Genomic DNA, 16,704 nt, shown 5'->3' on the forward strand with positions numbered 1-16,704 from the left:
CAGATCTGCAGCTGAACCCTTACAGCTTGACCCGGGGACCACAGTCCAAATCTCAAAATTCCATGTGAACATCCCAAAGTCTGGCCTCGATCTGGATCTGAGAGCAGCCCAGCCCTCTTGGCAGAGCTGGCCAGGTGGCTGGGTCTTTCTGGCCCACCTCACCCATTTCCCTGTCTCTGAGTCAAACCTGTCTCTGACCCAGATCCTTCCCTCACCACACACAAAAACTTTTTCCTAAACGGGTACATATTCTTTTTCCAGAGGAGGTGGACCAGCTATTTTCACATCTGAAAATCCTAGAGTGTTCCAGGCACTCCCTTCCCGGCCCTCCTTGAGGCCCCATCCTCAACCGAGCTGCCCTCCCCCCACCAGGGAACACTGGAACAAGCTGTTCTCACATCTCCTCCTGGCGCCTGGGACACACCAACTTCCAACACCCCACAACTCACACATGCACTTGCCAGTCCTCGCTCTCGCCTGAACTGTGCCCTGCTTGTCCCTTCCCCGTTTGCCTGATTTCAATTTCCGCCTCATCCCCCTGTTTCTCCTACAGGCGCCGTTTGGAGCCTCCCCTAGTCTCTCCCACCCCATCTCTGGCTTTCTCCTCGCCGTCTTTGAATCCCTTCCTACCTTTGGCTCTCGCACAATTTTTCTATTGTCCCATTAAATTCTTTGTGTCCTTCCCTCCCATGAAATCTCATTCCTATCCCTGTGTCCTTGTCCTGAGACTTTATCTGTCCCTGGATCCTAACTCTGTATCTCTCTCCCCAACATGTTTCTCTTCTTATTCTTTTTCTCTATTTCATGCACGCTGGTTCTCTGCCTCCCCTCCTGTCTCTCCCAACATGTCTATTTTTTATTATTTTCTCTCCCACTAAATCTCCATCTCTTCTCATCCCCCATAATTCCTGTGGCTCTCCTCATCTGTATCTCTCTATATATATTTTTTGCTTCCCTCTTCTCTCTCCTGCTGTCTTTTTTTCTGATTCTCTATAAATTTGTGATTCTCGTATCTATGTCTCTCTCCTAATCACTTTTTCCTGGTTCCCTCTCCTCACCCCACCTCACCCAAATCTCAGCCTCTCTCCTAACGGTCCTGTGTCCCTATCTTTCTGTCCCCTGCTCCTTCCCCTCCGCTCTTGGCCCCATACAGGAAGTCCCAGGTGATGTACTAGGATGAGGTGCTCCTGGCACCCTGCCCTCTACCCCAGCCCAGGAGGGGCGGACCAGCTTCATCTGTTCATCCCTTCCCTTCCCCCAGCCCCCAGTTCCCCGCCTTCCTCCTCTCAGCTTTCTGCTGCAGCTGCAGTAGTCTGTTGCCAGGACAACCACAGCTGGCTGGGCGGGAGCCCCCTCCACCCCATCCCCCCTCTTCCTTCTGCCAAGGCAGTGAGGAGGTGGGACAAAGCCAGAGAAAGGCGGGGTACGGGAGGGAGATGGAGGTAGGAGCCAGCTCCAGCTGTTAGCCTCTGTTTCTTCTCTCCCAGATGAGGCCCCAGCTCCCCTTCTTGGTGACGCCCCAGACCAGCCTGGAGAAGGAGGTAGTCGTGGCAGAGGGGTCAGGCCCAGTTTAATACACAGAACAAGTTAATTCACAGCAGAGGCAGGCAATAAAGGAGACTCATTTACAAGGGGGGGGGGGGCATGCCTGGATTGGGGGAGGCCCCCAAAATCCACAACCTCATCCACTTGCAATCTCAATTTCCCTTTTTTTAACCCGAACAATAAACATACACAACCACAAGAGATAACCACTCCCCCTTGCTACCCTCGATATGGCCAGTAAGGGGCAGGGGTAGCCGGGCCAGGCCGGTGGGGATCAGGGCAGGGGAGGAGGAAAAATTAGTCCATGGCAGAGTCTGTGCTTCTCATCCCAGCAGGCGCTGGGCAGGGACCCGCCTGCCCCACCAGTAACACTGGTGGTGGTGGCAGACAGGGCGGGGCTCTCAGGAAGGGGCAGGAACAGATTTCAAAGCCACAGTTCAACATCATGCAGGATCCACAGTGGGCACCAAGAGGGGGTAAGGGGTGGGCATCACCCCCATCTGCCCTGGGCAAGAGTGGGGAATGGTGCCCACCTGGGGAGGGGAGGTGGGGTTGTTGCAGCTCCAAAACTGGGGGGAGGGGTTGCCAGGCAGGAAACTGATAGAGACTGGTGCCCTGTGGACTCACTCAGCAGTGCCCCCTCACCCAGCCAGGCCTTATAGGACTCTGTATATATTAATTTCTTTTTTCTTTTTTTTTTTTTAACTTTTTGATTTTTTCTTTAGAAAAAGGCTGGGTCCAGGCCCTGGGCTGGCATCCACCACCCCTCATGCCCGCCCAGAGGCGGGGTATGGCTTTGAGGGGAGCAGAAGCCCCTGGCGCCCATTTGCCAAGGGATGGGGAAGGAGGAAGAGAGGGGAGCCCTGCTGGGCCCACCAACCCCAGGGCAAACATTCCACTTGCACAGCGGGAAGGGGGCGGCCCAGCCCCCTCTCCGGCTCCCAGCGCCCCTTCCCGCTGTGGCGCATTAAGGATGAGGAGAGAGGAGAAGAGCTCTGAGAGGCAGATGGGCAAGCACCACCCCAGAGGTCCAGGTGAGCCAGAGCCAGGCCTAGGTGAGAGTGATGTAGGCAGAGGCCTTCTCCTTCAGGTGCCGAAGACACAGGTGGCAACTCCAGCTCCCTGTGGAATGGCCAGAGGACAGGGAGTTAGGCCCAGGTCCAGAGAGGGCTGCGCAGCCCCTCCTATCCAGAGGGCAGGGTCCTCACCAGCAAGAAGACAACTTTCTAGCCCACCCACCCCAGTGTCATGCCCACCTCTGCTCTCACCTTCCGGGGGCTCCGCCATGGGAGGGCTCAGGCAGTACATGTGGTAACCCCGATCACAGTCATCACAAAACAGCAGCTGGTCCTGGGGGGTGAGACCCGCCCAGTTGGCACCCTGGGAGCACAGGCACTAGAGATCGGGGTGGGGGGCTGGGGCAGGGGCTAGTCAAAGGGACTGGGGGCGGTGGGCCCTTCCGAAAGAAAGGGCTCCCGCCCTAGCTGGTTTGGCTCAGTGGATAGAGCGTGGGCCTGTGGACTGAAAGGTCCCGGGTTCGATTCCAGTCAAGGGCACATGTCTGGGTTACAGGCTCAATCCCCAACAATGGGGGGGCATGTAGAAGGCAGCCAATCAATGATTCTCTCTCATCATTGATATTTCTATCTCTCTCCCTCTCTCTTCTCTGAAATCAATAAAAAAGGAAGGAAGGGAGGGAGGGAGGAAGGGAAGAAGGGAGGGAGGGGCTCCCAGAGGTCTGGGCCATGGAATCTTTGCAAAACCCTGCTTGGCTGAGCAAAACACCCCTGAGCACTGGAAGTTGGCAATCTGTAGTGCGGGCTTCCACTGAGATGGCCCGATACCAGCTCCAAAAAGAGTGGACATGGGTTCAGGCCCCAGCTAATCCATCTCCCCAGCTGCCTGACCTTGGGCAAGTTATTTCCCCTCTCCGTGAAGTGGGAACACAGGCACCTGCCTCAGAGGGTGTTGGGAGGAGTCAGAAAGAGGAGAAGTATTACGTACTGGGCTCAATGAATGGCCACTAACAATAATGAAAATACAGGTTACTAGTGGTCAGCAGGGCGGGGGCTCCAGGAAAAGGCTTTAGGCCCATCCGGCCAAGGTGGAGGTGCCAGGTGGGGCGGCCAATGGGGCTATGTCCAGGGGGGCTGGGGGGGCACTCACATCGTTCTCCGAGGTGCCACACAGGCTGCAGGACTTGCACTCGATGCACTGCCAGCGGTAGGTCCGAACGGCTGCTGTCATGTTCACCGTGAACTGTAAACACGAGGGGTGTCCTGGGGGCCGAGGGGCAGGGATGTGGTTAGGGGGCATCACGTCCCTGGTGACTACAGACGCGGGGGAAGAAATGACTCAGCCCTTACCCCTGGCTCATAATGATGAGTTTCTGTGGTCCACAGCCTAACCCCACCCTGCCCAAGGTGCACGGCAGCCTACTGCAGGCGGCACGACTGTGGCCACCGGTCTCCTACCCAGCCACCATGGCAACCGCATTCCATTACCCACAGTGCTGTGGCAACCACTTCCTACCACCCACAACACTGGGCAGCTACACTCTGTTCACTACTGTGCGGAGGGAACCACATAACGTAGCAACCACATTCTCCCAGCCACAATGCCATGGCAACCACCATTCACAGTCGGGGGGCACCCCGGAGTTCCTTGCAACCCAAGCCTGTTACATAGGATGCCCCAGCGATCAAACTGTTAATAGCAATGCTGTGCAATGCCAATCGGCTAGTCCCCAAGTGCCACAACTACATTCTACCACACCCAGTTGCCATGACAACCATATTACACTACCCACAATACCATGACAACCACAATTCATTAACCACTGGGCTGCGGCAACCACTGTCTGTCACCCGCAAGTCCACCATGAGAAACCACATCTATTAACCACAATTCCATGGCACCCTCTGTTACCCACAGTACCCAGGCGGTGGCAATCCATTACTCACTTATCACAGCCCACTACCCACAATGCCTTGGCAACCAGCTCCCACTACTCCCCAGCAGGATAAGCACATCACTACCGGCAATGCCGAGACAACCACATCCCATTATTCCCAGAGCCTCCCCGATCCCACTCAAGTTTCCCACAATCCTCGGCAATTGAGTCAACCCCACTCAATCCTCGGCAATTGAGTCCCATGTTCTCAGTGCCATGGGACACTCTGGGTCCTCTCCCCTCTTCCCCCCCCCCCCCCCCCCCGCCCCAGTCCTCACTCCTCTGCCTCCCATCCTCCAGACCTGGACTCCGGGAGTCCTCTCTCCACCCTGGCTCCCAGAAACCTCAGTGGGGGTGTCACCTGATCGCCCACAGTCAGCACAGGAGATGAGGTCCTCGGGACACCCTGTCTTCTTGGAGCCACCCAGACAGAAGTCACAGTAGCCGTTGGGGATGACAGTACCGTCGGGCCCCTTCTTGGCTGAAAGACAGCAGGTGGGGTCGCTGTGGGCAGGCAGGGGCCCCCAGTCACAGGCTGCTGCAGAAGTCGGGGGAGGGGGAGGCGTCCCTACCTGTGTGTTTCCTCTGTGCCTCAGGGACCCAGGCCAATTCTTTGTAAAACTCTGGGAGGGGGAGGGGACAGAGAGAGGGACTCTCACCACAGGCAAGGCTCCACCCTGTCCCCAGCCTCAGCTCCAGGGAGGGACCCTAGGTCCGGGCTTGGGGGAGGTGGGAAGAGAGAGTACTACCCCAAGCTGCGGCCAGTAGCAAAAGAGACTTTGGGGACCCAAACGATTCTCATCAGGATCCCCCTCCCATTTCTTTGTTGTCAAGTGGCATGTCCTTTTTATGACGTTAAAAACTGACCATTACAGCTTCAGGTAGAGGCCGCTGCTTCCCCATGCAATCACTTTGATCAGACAACCACCCCCGACTAGATGAAACATTGGGTAGATACTACTGGCCAAGATCTGGTATGAAAACATTCCCAAGGAAAATTGTGAACACAGAGATGCCTGGGTGTGCCGTGGGGATAGAAAAAGAGATTGTCCTCTCCCACCAAGGGATGGGTGGGAAGATGGCTTCTCCGCGGACAGAACCTCCCTCCAGGCCCTCCCCCATCCTTCAGCTGGCCGGGTTGGCATGGAATTGGCATGGGTGGTCCAAGGACTCCTAGGCCACAGACCCTGCCCCTCCACCACAGCTTAGCAGAGAAGGGAGAAAGGGAGGCAGGGACGGAGGGGAGTCATCTATCACCCCCCTCCCCAAGCTCTAATTGAAACAATAAATCAGACCCAGAAATATTACAGCCGGGAGAGAGGGAGAGAGGGAGAGAGAGAGAGAGAGAGAGAGAGAGAGAGAGAGAGAGAGAGAGAGATGGTTGGTTGCCATGGCAACCCCAGAGCCAGCTTCCCCATGATCCGTGGGGGGAGGGGACGGCGGAGCTGGAGATTTTCCAGAAATGTCTAATGTGCCCCCTCCCTCCCAGGCTCCTAGCCCCCATTCCCAAGGCCCCTCACCAGCCCAAAGCCCGCCTGCCTGCTCACGTTTATGGTTGTTTTTCCGGTGGAAGGGCAGGGCGTGGCGCTCGGTGTTCTCCTCCCCCTCCTCCTCAGCCAGGTGGGTGTGGGTGTAGTGGTAGCTGAGCCCTGGCCGGTTCTTATACCGTTTCCCACAGACTGGAGAGCAGAGTGAGCATGGAGGGCCGGTCAGCCCTCCCAGCCCCTGCCACCTCCATTCTGGCCTCTGGGGTCACACCTCCCCCTCTGCCAGAGGCCTGAGCATCCTCCCACCAGGGTCCTGAACAGGAGGAGGTGACCAGGAGGGGGCAGGTCACTGGGCCCCTCTTGCTCTCTTTCCCTCTCTTCAGAAGGACTCACTATCACAGACATACGGCTTGTCTCGGTCCTCCAGGGAAGCGGTGTCCTGACGTTTCCGGAGACCCCCGATGCCATATGCCTGGGGGAAGAGCAGGAGTGAGGGGCCAAGAAAGGGAGGCAACCGAAAGAGTTCTCATCATTTGGGCCTGGAAGTTGAATCGCAGCTCTGCCACTTCCTTACAGTGGGCCAATTATCTATAGCACAGGTATGAAGACAGTTCTAGTCTACCTTACAATCTCTGGTTTGCAGATGGTTTAATATAGCCAAGCCTCAGCCTCCACATCTGTGAAATGGGCATAAGATCCTCTCTCCACGCCAACCCCCCATGCTGTTCTGAGGGTTACATGAGGCCACATCGGGGCAGGTCTGATCACTATGTCTGCTTAGTACACGGGCTCTGCTGTGAAGGGATGGGTGATGGGAAGATACCTTTCCTTTGGCCCTGTTTTTCCTCCTGGGAATATCATCCTCCAAGTCTTCCACCTCGAGATCGTGCGGAAACTCCAGCAACTGCTGTTTCTGAGCACCAGAAGAAGGGAGATTGGAGTCAAGAAAATGGGGAGCACTGTTTTGTTTGGGGGGATTCTGTGCAGAGCTGGAGATTGGGGTGGCAGGGCAAGTCAGGAGACCTTCCAAAGGGAATGGTGTTGGAAGACAAAGACTTGAGATGCCAGAGGCCCTAGGGAGCCAGGGGAGGTTTCCGAGCAAGAACGGGATGTGCCAGGGCAGGAGAGCTGGGGACCCTGAGGTTGGTCCTACCTGGCAGTCCATGATGGCCTCTTCCTCCTTCAGCTCAATCTTCTTCTCCCCTGTCTCAGCACACAGGAGAGCCTCAAGGACCGGCCCTTCGGGAAGGCCGCCCTCCTTCTTCAGGGGTGCCTCACAGTCTGGGGACAAGGCCATGGGAAGGGGGGGTGTCAAGTGGGAAGTTGTCCCTGGAGGCTTCCTCAAACTGCCCAGGTGGGGGAACCATGCGCACTGAGGGAGAGAAGAGGCTTTCCCACTCCCGAGCAGCAGCCAATTTGAAGACTCAACTACACCTACTGGGAAGGACGCTCAGACCCTGGAGAAGACACAGCCAGACCCTCAGAATCTCTCAGACACACTCAGGAGGAGACCCCAGCCAGACCCTCACTTACACCTGGACAAATATGGAAAGATACAGATAGTCCAAGAGGATACACATGGGCATGCACAAGGGAGATACAGATCATCTGAGACAGTCAGACAAAGGAAGAGATATACCCAGACACTCAGATGTACCTAGGCACGTGGAGGAGATACATGCAGACCCTTGGATATACCCAGAGACACTCAGAAAGCGATTGTTAGACCATCAGACATAGCCAGACCCACATGGGGCAGACACAGGCAGACCCAATTATACACCTGGCCACACATTGGGGATACAGACACAGCTAGGGAGAATCACTCAGATGGACACACATAGACAATACAGACAGTCCCTCTGAGGCAGTCAGACGCACCCAGGAAGATACAGCCAGCTAGACACCTGGGCCTAATATACCTGGACCCAAACAGATCCTTGATACACCTGGACAGGGAAAAGAAACAGCCAGTGACTCTGATAGTATTAGACACATTTAAGTGATAAGGCCGGACACTCTGGTGGACCAACACACATGGGCAGAAACATACCTAATACACCAGGTACTAAGGGAAGAGAGGCATTCCAGTGCAAGCATCTGGGCACTCAATGGAAAAGGCAGCCAGGCCCTGATATCACACACACACACACACACACACACACACACACACACACACGGAAATCAACCTTCTAATACACTTGGAAACACCTGGAAAGAGACTCAAGACACTTAGATACACTCCACTACAAAGGCAAGAGTTACAATCAGACACTCTGATGCACCCAGACAGATTCAGGCACCCACAAGAAAAAACAGAGCCAGACATTCCGATACATCCCAGCTCACCAGGGAAGATATACAAAGGCCGGATACACCTAGACACACATAGCAGACACCACTCTGCTCTCAGCTACACCTGGGCCCACATGGAAGATACCACCTGAAGCTCAGTCACTCAGGGGACACTGGAGAATCTGTGGACTGTACCCAGGCACACACAGAGAGACACACAGCCAGCCACGCAGACACTGGCTAGAAGGGAGAAAAGGTGAAGGCTCGGACACCCGCTGGCATGCCACACACTGAGCGGTGCAGGGGAGCACACGGAGGCCACCTCAGGCACAGACAGCTGCACCCACCGATCTTGTACTCGCAGGGCCGGAGTCTGGGGTCCTCTAGGATGTTGAGTCTCCGTTTCTTTCTCCAACAGCGAGCGGGGTACGTGTAGATCTGTCCTGGAGCCAAACCTGGAGTGAAATGGGAGGTGAGACCTCGGGTTTCATGGCGGCCACCCCGCCCCACCCCTGCCCAACCCTCCCCACCCTCCCGGCGGGTACCTGGCCCACGGTGGGTCTTCTCCATCCAGATGTAGCAGTTGTTCTGGGCCACTCCGGTCTGAGAGTCCAGGAAGGGCAGGCGCAGGCTCCGCTCGGCACACAGGCGGGCGTTGTAGCTGCGGCAGTGCTCGATGGCCTCGCGGTAGAAGTCCTCGCCTAGACTGTGAGGGGCAGTGAGCAGGCCAGCAGGCGGCTGTCAGCAAGGGCAGGAGCGCCAGGTCGCCAGCATCCCTCCCCCAGCCCTCCCGCCCAGAATGGGGTGGGGGGCAGAATCCTCCAACCTCACCTCTCCCCTCCTGTGGCTCCTGGACTCAGGAGCCCCCCGCCTGGGACTCAAGCAGGCCTCTAGCCAAGTAGATATACACGATATAAAACAAACAAAAATACACCGGGCCCCATTCATATGTGCACGTATCCAAACACACAACATAAAAAAAAATCGCACACAGTCACACCAATTCACACACAAAGAGAGACATCCTAAGACACAAAGGAGCAACACAAATCTCACATGTGTGCACATACATAGCTTCTGAAACACAAACATCCCAAGTCACAGTGTAGAAGCAGACAGATCACACATATACTAGTATCCATGCACAAGTATGCATCACATATCCAAAGACACACAACATCAATCACCCACACAAAGACACACAACATGCAAACCAGACAGATCAGACACACCATAGCACACATACACACAAACTCAAGCATCCAAACACACACACAAATGTTGAAAGAAGGAATGTTAAAGCAAACTACCCATATGCACTTACACACATGACCAGAGACACAACACAAACAAATCACATACACACACTGAAGGGCCCCCCGGGGTTTGATTCTGGGGCAAGGGCAAGGGCAAGTGCCTGGGTTGCAGGTTCACTTGCCTCCGGCCCCCAGTCGCTCCCTTCCATTGCTCCCCGCCCAGGTCCCGGCACATGTACATGTGGGACAGTAGATGTGTGTTTCTCTCGCATCAATGTTTCTCTCTCTCTCTCTCTCTCTTCTCTCTCTCTCTCTCTCTCTCCCTCTCTCTCTCTCTCTCTCCACTTCCCTCCCTCTCTATGAAAAGCAATGGAAAAAAAATATCTTCAGGTGAGGATTAACAAAGCAAAAACAAAATAACATATTCAACACAAAGACACACACATACACAACATGGATATATCTACCCATATTCACACAAAAATTTACACATAGACACATGCACACCCACATATCCAAAGACTCGGAACACAAATGATGCACAGTTTCAAAGGGAATGTACACACACTCAGACCCAATGAAACACACATATCCCCCGAAAAAAACAGAACACAAACAAGTGACACACACTCCACATCCCAAGACAAAGGTGGTGTGGGCTTCGCTCAAGTTTACCAGGGTCCCCGCACCCCACAGCCATTTTATCCTCTCCCCTACTCGGGGGTCGCAGGGGGGACATGACCCTGCCCCGAGGAGGGCTCCACACCCTCCGCTTTTCCAGAAGCATTGCGTCGACCCCAGAAACCCAGGCACACACTCGCACCCCCACGCAGCCGGGCCACGGTGACAGCCCCCAGACACCCCATCGGCCCCACCCCCAGTCGAGACACACACACACAGACACACACACGCGCGCGCGCGCGCACACACACACACACACACACACACACGCCCTGCAGACCCGCCCGCGCGCCCTCCCCACCTCCCGCCGGCCCGCATCACCTCAGGGGGCCGGGGATGACCGTGGCCATCTTGCTCCCCGGGTCCTGCCCCCAGCAGGTCCCCGCGGGTCGGTCCTCCCAGCGCACGGGCGGGCAGGCGCGGAGGCCGCCCATCCATTCATTCCCGGGGGGGCGGGAGTACGGGGGCTACAGCCAATCAGGGCGGCGGGGCGGGCCCGCCCCTGCCATGCTGGGAGTCGTAGTCCCGGCCTGGGGGCTGGCGGGATCCCGCGGGGAAAGGGGGTGCAGAGGTGGGGCCCAGGCACTCACACACACATCTGGTCTCACGGGCGTACACTCACACGCACACCTGGACGCACACACGGCCATTTACATAAAAATTCACATGTATACTCACTGCTTCCCGCGTAGACTTACGCACACTCCAGTCCCACACCCCACATGTACTCACATGCATTTACACTTACACATACTTCGGCACTACAGGTGCCCACACAAATGTCCCACCAACATCCCCGCACGCACGCAGACGTAGGCTCACTGACACCGCCCCCTCCGCACCCCCACTCCCTAGTCCCTCCTGGCTCCACTAGAGCTGACCCCACCCAACCTGTTCCACCCCTTGGAAGGCCAAACAGTGGCGGTGCTAGTCAGGGACTGTAGCCACACCGCTTAGGTTCAAACCCTGGCTCTGCCACTTGGTGGCCATGTGACCTTGGGCAAATGATGTGACCTTTCTGGGCCTCAGTTTCCCCATCAGGGTGGCGCCTCACGGAATCGTTGTGAGGATTAAAGGAGTAACTAACTGTAAGGGAAGTGTTTTCAAAGGTACCTGGCAGGTAGTAGGTGCTCAGTAAATTCATCCCACAAAAAGGATCTGATAGGTACGAAGATGCAAAATGGTAATATCATGACCATCATTAGAAAGAATGATGCCTGGCACATAGTAAATGCTCAACAAATGTTTTGGAATGAAGAGACAAATATACTGAGCACCCGCCATGTGCAGGACAGAGATCTCAGTGCTTTACAGGGCTTAACAATTTCGTCTTCGTAATAACCTTCCCGGGTGATGCTCTTATTACCCCCATTTTCCAGATGAGGACTCCAAGGCACAGGGAGGTGGGAGTTCCATGTCCCCGGCCCCTGGAGGCTGTCTGAAGTTGTGACTGAGGGAGGGATTCACTCACCCAGATGTCCGTGTCCCCAAGTGGGCCTTACTGCCTTCTCTTCCCCACTGTCTCTCACAATGACTCTATCCTAAGGGATCCCCAGAGCGCGAGCTGACTCACCTAGTCACACACAGTCTCTCTATGCACACACCCACAGCCCTCCTAGTCCAAACTTTGTGTTCAGGTTCCAGCCTCCGCAGGGATGAAAACACCCACTAGGGGGCTCTCCAGCAGACAGAGGAGGCATATTAGCCTTCACCTCTTTTGTTACTTCATACCCTCACGTCCCCCTGATGAGAGAGACCCTCTCAGGCCTCCCATCCCATGGTCACTTCTACACACACACACACACACACACGCACACACACATCTAGTCTTAAACCCCTTCCACAAACTCTCCCCGTCTGCTCCAGGTAAGGCCTTGAGGAAGGGGGTCCCTGCTTCACATCTGGCCCAGAGGTGTGACAAGGGTGAATAATGAGATATGCTGGCAGCCCCACTCTCACTCTGGCCTCCAGGCCCCTACAGTGGCCAGTCCATATGTCCCCTGTAAGCCCTGCCCCCTGACCTGTCAGCTCAGCTCAGAGGGTGGCCCTTGCCACCTTCCTCTCTCACCTGCCACCACCCTCACAGCTCCCCATCACACCCTCTAACCCTCCCCACACCTCCAGCCTCAAAAACCCAGGTTTTCTCCTTCCCCATTCCGGACTCTCAAATCAACTGTATCCATTTAGCCTTAGTGCAGACCCTTCACCTCCTCCCGGAGGCCCTTGTCTGCCCGCCAGCACCATTTGACCTACAGACTCAGGTGGAAACTCAGAGAGGGGTCTTCCACCCTTTTCTTACTCCTGTCACCTTCACAGACCCCTCTCCCAGTTCTTTCCCCTCCCAAACAATCCCCTCACCCCTCGCCCCCCTCGCCCCCTACGGCTCTTTGGGAAACTGGACCACAAATGAAATCAATACTGACACCTCTACTAGCAGTCACTACACTTAGTCAGTCTCAGGCTCTGTGCTAAGTGCTCTACGAAGATCAAACAGCCCCCTGAGGTAATAAGAACGGCTGATTCCCCAGTTCACAGAAGGTAACACCGAGGCCGGGGAAGGGGAGAACTAATGGCTCGAGCTGGGTTTGAACGCAGGCACTCGGAACCCCTGAGGGCTGCACCCTCCAGCCGCTCACCCCCAAGGAGATTTGACTTCAGGAGGCCCTCCCTTCGCCCCTGCACAGGCCTCAGAAGGTGAGAGCAAAGGAGGGTGCTGGCACCCCCACCCAAATGCTGACTCTGGCCTCCAGGTCCCTGCAATGGGTTGCCCCACATATCCTAGAGGTCTGGGCAGATCAGGGTGAGGAGGCCTGGATGTCTGCCTATAGATCCACCAAACACAGGAATCGGGTCCCAGCCGGTGGAAGGTATCCCTCCTAGGGGAGGCGTCTACCTGTGTGTGAGACTTAGAAGGAAGCTGAAAGGAGTCCCCATCACACAACATCTCGTACTGACCCAAGCCCCACACCCGCCCTCCAAGCCTGCCTTTGCACACCGCTGAGCCACACGTGTAGGTGCGAGCCTGTGAGCCTCCGCCCACCGTCTCTCCCAACTTCTCTCCGCCAGAAACGAGAAGCAACCCGGGACCTGAGGTCTACCCCTCCGGCACAGCCCTGAGGGTGGGGAGCGCTCCGGGGCCCCGCCCCTCTCCTCACCGCCAGCACAGGTGCTCAAGGTCAAGGTTTGGACAGGGGCAAAGGGTTGGGGGGAGGTTGGGGGAGGTAACCCCGGCCCCCGAGTGCGGCGCCGCGGCGCTCGCCCTCGGTCCTCTCCCCGAGCCCGAAGGGAGGGGGAGGGGGAGGGGAGCGCGCGCTGGCCCGCGGAGGAGGGTGGGCGCCCGCGGCGCGCCTGTCACTCGGAGCACGCGGTCCCCGCCTGGGGAAGGGGGTGGGGAGCGCTGGGACCTTGGAGTTCAGGGTCCCGACGAGGGAAAGAGGTGGAGAGATCGAGGCGCGGGGAGATAGGGGCGGGTGCTCGGCTCGAACCCAGACATCCTGGGTCCCAGACCCTGGGCCCAGGAGGAAGCTAAGGGAAGGAGAGGGACTTGGACCGGGGGAAAGGGGGGGGAATTCTCGGAGACGGAGGGCGCTCCCAGAGCCCTCTCCGGAGGCTTCCTGTCCCCGAGAGGATGGGAGATGCTCCCGTTAGATGTGTCTGCGCGGGCAAGGGAGGACTCCCACGGTCCGGCGGACCAGGCATCGGGGCTTCTGGGTCCCGGAGACCCGAGGAGTAAACTGGGAGACAACAGGGATCTCACCGGGAATCCCCGAAACCTCAGCTCCCACCCCCGGTCGCGTGGGCCGAGAAAGAGGGAAAAAGAGAGAAAGGTGCTTTGATGAGGGGGGGGAAAAGGGGGACCCTGGAGACTGAGGTCTGGACTTGGGCGTCCGGACTCCCAGCCCCAGGTCCGGGCAGGCCCGGCGCTCCCGGAGACCAGGAGGAGGAGAGATGGAAGAGGAGAAGGAAGCCCCTACCCCCACTCTGGGTGGGAAGACGGCCTCCGCCACCCCCCAGCCCGCGCCACATTCCTTCACTGACAGCGACAAAGAAGGGGCTCCCCCGCGACCCTGAAGGAGCTCCCAACCCCGATCCCACGGGACACAGGGGAGTGGACCCCCCAGGGGGCATGGGGACTGCGCTGGGGGGGGGGTTATTCAACTACCCTCCGCGCACTGCATCCCCCTCCCCAGCTAGGGCGGGGGAAGGGCGGGGGTTACGGAGGGACGTGGACGGCAGGGACACTCACGACTTGAGCGGGTTCTGAATGGCGGTGGCCATGGCCCGCTCGGCAGGGCCGCCTCCGGCCCGGGGCGCCGCTGCCGCCGCGCGCGGGCCCAGCCCGGCCTGAGCCGCCCGCTCTGCCGCCCAGCGCGCTACGATTTCATTCATTCTTGGGGCTGCGGCGCGAGCGGAGTGGGGCGGGCTGGGGGCGGGGCTGGACCAATCCCCGAGCCTCAGGGCGCACGACGGGACGTGGAGTCTAGGGGCGCGCAGCGGGGCCCCAAAGCACTCCTAGCCGGACTACACGTCCCAGGGGGCGTCGGGAGGATCGGGCGCCCATTGGCCGCTGGGGATACAGGGCAGGGCGGGGCTTGCCCCTGAGCATCCTTCCCTCCTCCCAGGGGTGCTCCATTCCCAGCTAGGACTCTATCCTCCAGGCACTGTGGGGGGAGCGGGAGGGAGGACCGCAGGTGCCCCTGGCTTCTGGGGCTCCCCAGGGCCTGTGGACAGCCACAGGCTCTGTCCTGGATTCTTGTCTATGCCTGCTTGTCTGGGTGTCTCTCCTTGTGTAAGCCAGTCTGTGAAGGGGCAAGGGGGTTCATCAATGCCTTTGTTCCTTTATTAAGTGTTTGCTACGTGCAAACACTCTCCTAACCACTGGGGAAACAGCAGGGACCACACAAGTCGCTGCCCTCAAGGAGCTGACCTTCTAGTAAAGAAAGACAGCTGATAAACAAAACAAAACGAAGGATGAGATCATTTTAGAGAGGGGTAAGTGCTATAAGGAAAGGGGTGACTTCTCTGTGGAAGTGACATTTAGGCTGAGACCTGAGAAATTGCCAGCCATGCAATGTACCGGGAAGGGGAACACGCTTGGCATGTGCAATCATCAGTAAGAAAGTGAGTGTAACTGGAGCAGTGTGCGTGGGGGGGAGACAAGCTTGGGGAGAGAGCAAGGGCCCAGATCATGTAGGGCCTTGTAGGCCATTATAAAGAAAACTAGAGGTGCGGTGCACGAAATTTGTGCACTGGGGGGGGGGGGCTGTCCCCCTCAGCCCAGCCTGCACCCTCTCCAACCTGGTACCCCTTGGGGGATGTCCGACTCCCAGGTTAGGCCCGATTCCTGGGATCAGGCCTAACCTGGGAGTCGGACATCCCTCTCACAATCCAGGACTGCTGGCTCCCAACCGCTCGCCTGCCTGCCTGCCTGATTGCCCCTAACCACTTCTGCCTGCCAGCCTGATCACCCCGTAACCACTCCCCTGCCAACCTGATCAATGCCTAACTGCTCCCTTGCCAGCCCGATTGCCCCCAACTGCCATCCCCTGCCAGCCTGGTCACCCCTAACTGCTCTCCCTCCCCTACAGGCCCAGTCACCCCCAACTGCCCTCCCCTGCAGGTCCGGCCACCCCCAACTGCCCTCCCCTGCCAGCCATCTCGTGGTGGCCATCTTATGACCACATGGGGTGACCATCTTGTGTGAGGGCATGACAGTAAATTTGCATATTATGTCTTTATTATATAGAACTAGAGGCCCAGTGCACGAAATTCATGCACTGGGGGAGGGGTCCCTCAGCCAAGCTTGCCCCCTCTCACAGTCCAAGAGCCCTCAGGGGATGTCCTACTGATGGCTTAGGCCCACCCTCTCTGCAGATGATCAGGTGAAAGTGCCACCCCCATCATCCCACTGCTGCTGCCACTGCCGGCTGCTGCAGCCACCAAGGTGTTTTCATCAACACGGACTCCAGTCCCTTCACCATGAACAAATGACAACTTTCTTTAGGCGTTTTCAAGATGTCTCTTTCATAGTATATGACATTCCTTTCTTTCTTTCTTTCTTTCTTTCTTTTTTATCCTCCCTTGAGGATATTTTTCCATTGATTTTTAGAGAGCATGGAAGAGAGAGGGAAAGACAGAGAGAAACATCAATGTGAGAGGGACACTTTGATTGGTTGTCTCCTGCATGAGCCCTGACCTGGGCCCCGGCCAGGGAGGAGCCTGTAACCTAGGTACATGCCCTTGATCAGAATTGAACCTGGACCCTGTGGTCCGCAGGCCGAGGCTCTACCCACTGAGCCAAATAGGTAGGGCAGGATATGACATTTCTTATCCCCTCCAGCAGTGGACCTTCATTTTTTTCCTCTAGGAGTGACATAGAAAAACCCTAGATCAACTTCTTGGATTCTTATTACCCAAGTTACCAAGAGCACTGTGAGTGGCGTACAAGGAGCTTAGCCAATGAGCGGTCAGAAAAGGTGTTTCCTCT

At 57.0% G+C, this 16,704-nt stretch overlaps 1 protein-coding gene across 4 annotated transcripts; it reads right to left on the bottom strand.

Moving 5' to 3' along the window:
• Positions 1-2,457: 2,457 nt before the first annotated feature.
• On the bottom strand, positions 2,458-14,495 carry DPF1 (double PHD fingers 1). 4 transcript variants are annotated; one of them, XM_054710640.1, is made up of 12 exons: positions 14,464-14,495; positions 8,826-8,986; positions 8,628-8,735; positions 7,139-7,266; positions 6,809-6,898; positions 6,379-6,457; positions 6,046-6,177; positions 5,071-5,121; positions 4,860-4,979; positions 3,712-3,824; positions 2,814-2,895; positions 2,458-2,667 (listed from the first exon to the last, which is right to left on the bottom strand). In XM_054710640.1, exons 1-12 carry the CDS (start codon positions 14,493-14,495, stop codon positions 2,597-2,599), a joined length of 1,167 nt encoding a protein of 388 aa, XP_054566615.1. In that variant the 3' UTR covers positions 2,458-2,596. The 4 variants fall into 4 exon arrangements, with proteins under 4 accessions (XP_054566615.1, XP_008137873.2, XP_054566614.1 ...); XM_008139651.3 differs by lacking the exon at positions 14,464-14,495 and adding an exon at positions 10,539-10,589; XM_054710639.1 differs by lacking the exon at positions 14,464-14,495 and adding an exon at positions 10,539-10,567 and having other exon boundaries at positions 2,814-2,925.
• Between the last annotated feature and the right edge of the window lie 2,209 nt (positions 14,496-16,704).

The sequence above is a fragment of the Eptesicus fuscus genome, chromosome 21, assembly GCF_027574615.1.
Source record: "Eptesicus fuscus isolate TK198812 chromosome 21, DD_ASM_mEF_20220401, whole genome shotgun sequence".
NCBI classification, from domain to species: Eukaryota; Metazoa; Chordata; class Mammalia; order Chiroptera; family Vespertilionidae; genus Eptesicus; species Eptesicus fuscus.